The 3,658-nt window shown below is 46.4% G+C and overlaps 1 protein-coding gene across 1 annotated transcript in view; it reads left to right on the top strand.

Moving 5' to 3' along the window:
• Positions 1-2,341: 2,341 nt before the first annotated feature.
• PAGE2B (P antigen family, member 2B) overlaps positions 2,342-3,658 on the top strand; it is a 4,777-nt gene continuing 3,460 nt past the window's right edge. The window contains exons 1-3 of the mRNA XM_011992001.1: positions 2,342-2,366; positions 2,843-3,198; positions 3,284-3,459. Of these exons, the coding sequence (XP_011847391.1) occupies positions 2,342-2,366; positions 2,843-3,198; positions 3,284-3,459 (557 nt within the window). The remainder of the gene's footprint in view (positions 2,367-2,842; positions 3,199-3,283; positions 3,460-3,658) is intronic.

Here is a 3,658-nt window from a genome sequence, read left to right as displayed (position 1 = left end):
TGTTGGCTGTATGAATGTCTTCTTTTGAGAAATGTCTGTTCATATCCTTTGCCCACTTTTTGATGGGGTTGTTTGTTTTTTTCTTGTAAATTTGTTTGAGTTCTTTGTAGGTTCTGGATATTAGCCCTTTGTCAGATTTTCTTTTAACAGCCAGGCCCGTCTTCTGCAGGTCTGCTGCAGGTTGCTGGAGGACCACTCCAGACCCTGTTTGCCTGGGCATCACCAGTGGAGGCTGCAAAACAGCAAAGATTGCTTCCTGCCTCTTCCTCTGGAAGCTTTGTCCCAGAGGGGCACTGGCCTGATGCCAGCCAGAGCTGTCCTATATGAGGTGGTTGTGGATCCCTGCTGGGAGGTCTCTCCCAGTCAGGAGGCATGGGGGTCAGGGACCCACTTGAGGAGGCAGTCTGTCCCTTAGCAGAGCTCAAGCACTATGCTGGGAGAAACCTCCTTGTCAGGATCTGCTCTTGTCTTCAGAGACGGCAGGCAGGGACATTTAAGTCCACTGCAGCTGCACCCACAGCCATCCCTTCCCCCAGGTGCTCTATCTCAGGGAGATGGCAGTTTTATCTATACACCCCTGACTGGGCCTCTGCCTTTCTTTCATAGATGCCCTGCCCAGTGAGGAGGAATCTAGAGAGGCAATCTGGCCACAGCCACTTTGCCACCCTGTGATGAGTTCTGCCCATTCCGAGCTTCCAGGTTTCCTTAACATTGTCAGGGGAAAATCGCCTACTCAAGCCTCAGCAATAGTGGATACCCCTCCTCCCACCAAGCTCAATAGTCACAAGTAGACATCAGACAGCTGGACTGGCAATGAGAATTTCAAGCCAGTGATTCTTAGCTTGCTGGGCTCCATAGGACTGCACCTGCTGAGCAAGATCACCTGGTTCCCTGGATTCAGCCCCCTTTCCAGGAGAGCGAACAGTTGTGTGACACTGGGTTCCAGGTGCTACTGGGGTACCAAAAAAAACCATAAAACTCCTGCAACTAGCTCAGTGTCTGCACAAACAACTGCCCAGTTTTGTGCTTGAAACCCAGGGTCCTGCTGGTGTTGGCACAAGAGGGAATCTTTCCGTCTGCAGATTGCAAAAACTGTGGGAGAAGCGTAGAATCTGGACCAGATAGCACAGTACGTTACAGTTTCCCTTGGCTTGGGAAGGGAGATTCCTGACTCCTTGCATTTCACGGGTAGGCAATGCCCCACCCTGCTTCTGCTTGCCCTCCGTGGGCTGCACTCACTGCCTAACCAGTCCCAATAAGACGAACTGGGTACCTCAGTTGGAAATGCAGAAATCCCTTGCCTTCTGTGTTGGTCTTGCTGGGAACTGCAGACCAACGCTTTTCCTATTAGGCTATCTTGCCAGATCCCTGCAACCATCCCACATGAATTTTAAAATAGTTTTCTTCTAATTCCATATAGAACGTCATTCGTAGTTTAGTAGGAACACCATTGAATCTATAGATTGCTCTGATCAGTTTGGCTATTTTGAAAATATTGCTTCTTCCTGTTCATAAGCATAGAATGATTTTCCGTTTGTGTCATCTCTGATTTCTTTGAGCAGTGTTTTGTAGTTCTCATAGCAGAGATTGTTCTACTCCCTAGTTAGCTGTATTCCTAGGTATTTTATTCTTTTTGTGGCAATTGTGAATGGGATTGTGCTTCTGATTTGGCTCTGAGCTTCAAGGTAGTTGGTGTACAGAAACGCTCCTGCTTTAGGTACATTAATTTTGTATCCTGAAAATTTCCTGAAGTTGTTTATAAGATCAAGGAACTTTTGGGTAGAGTGTCCGGGATTTTCTAGGTATGGAATCATATGGTTTGCAAACAGAGGTTGTTTGACTTGCGTGAAAAACATAGTGGAGTAAAAGCAAACACGGGTCAGCAATGGAATGGAGAAATAAAAATACCCATGAATAAATTTAATTTGAATGTGAAGAACTAATATGTAGCAAAAAACCCAGTCATTGTGCGGGATACGTTAAAAGACTTGAGGAATTGAGGAGTGGCTTTTTTTTTTATTTTTTATTTTTTGATTGAGAGATTCTAAAATAGATGGCTATTGTCCCAGAGTTAACATGTAATATAAAAATAGTAACTAGTATCTCAACAGGAATATTTTAGCACCTGATCAAATGATTCTGCAGTTCATCTGAAAGACCAACGTGTCAGAATTGATAGAAAAGGAGAAATCAGTGAGGGAGGGCAAGCATTACTTCACATTTCAACTAGCATTAAGCTACAGCAATTAAAATACTGCAGTAGTGGTACAAGTATAAACAACTCAATGGAAGAAAATTAAAAGAAGGGAGTTACATACAAAATTGAGTGGGGATGTAGGCGATGATAAAAGAGCCATTTCAAAACAGTGGGTGAAACAGGGATTCAACAACTAAGGTTGAGTTCCTACCACTTTAATGTTGTCCAGCTGGATCAATGATTTTGAACGTACAATAATGCAACCAAGAACTATGAATGTCTTATCGTATTGGAGTGGGTAAGACCACTGCAAGCATGACAGCAAACTCGTGAAGGAGGCAAGAAAATGATTTCTGGAAGCGTATATAAAACGGGGATTAAAATATTTAAGATTTATTTCTGTGATGGTGAATTTTTCTGAAACACATTATTAGAGTAAGCTGGGGCTCATATTCTCCAAAGCCACTGGAAGGGAAAGAAAGATTGGGGGGGGGAAAAAGAAAAGTGCTTTGCAATTCATTTTCAATGTTAGGAGCACTGCTGGTTTAGGTTCTCCACAGAGGCAGGAAAACTTCAGTCTGGAGGCGAATGCCCTCCTCAGTGCGCATGTTGCACAGACCTGTTGCTGCGCATGTCTGTTGCTAGGCGTGTCTGTTGTTGCGTATGCGCCTTGCTGCCCACCTTCTGTCCACGCAGAGCTCTGCAGGCAGAGGTTGTGTCTTCATTCTTTCCGCCATCTTGATTCTTTCTCACTGATTGAGACGCAGCCGGTAGGTCCGCAGAGCGGTCTTCCTGAGAATTTAGTTGTGAGTGAATGTGTGGAGGAGCCAGCGTTAGGACAGGTCCTGCAGCACAGTCCGTGGCTTCTGAGGGAAAAGGGCCTTGCAGTCATCGTCCAGCTCCTCCTAGGTCGCCATGCCACCATGGGACTTGTCTTTGTGGCTCGGCTGGAACGAGGGAGGAACGTGGGCCACAGAGGGGAGGGATCACGTGAAGATGGGGCGAGTGCTGCGGGTGCTGTTAGAGGTGTCTGAGTCCCGGAAACTCCTGGAACCCTCTGAGACAGGACAGTTTCTGGACTCCTAGGTAGGGGCGCGGAAAGGGACAGCGTGTTCGGTAAGGAAGGGGCCTGGGAACTGTGGGCTGGTGACTGCGGCCCTGAGGTCTGTAGAGTGCCTGGCAGAGGTGTCCCGTGAGGAGCATAACATTCACTCTGTTTCACAATTTCTCACCTCCGCTGTGAACGTCATGGGAAGGAATGGGTGAGGCTGTGCTTTCCAGCAAGACTTGATTTTGGGAAGGGTGTGGGGGTGAAATGGGCCTAGCAAATCAGAGTGGGACGAAAGCAGTAGTCATTTCAGTTTCAATTCTCTGCCCGTTTTTTCCTAAATGTCTTCATGATGGAGAGTCTGATTGTGAAACCAAAACTCAGGAATGTCTTCTGTCTTTTACTATGGTGTT

Source organism: Mandrillus leucophaeus, unplaced genomic scaffold, assembly GCF_000951045.1.
Source record: "Mandrillus leucophaeus isolate KB7577 unplaced genomic scaffold, Mleu.le_1.0 Scaffold400, whole genome shotgun sequence".
NCBI lineage: Eukaryota > Metazoa > Chordata > Mammalia > Primates > Cercopithecidae > Mandrillus > Mandrillus leucophaeus.
Note: the sequence above shows the minus strand (reverse complement) of the source record. Positions and strands in the feature narration are given on the sequence as shown.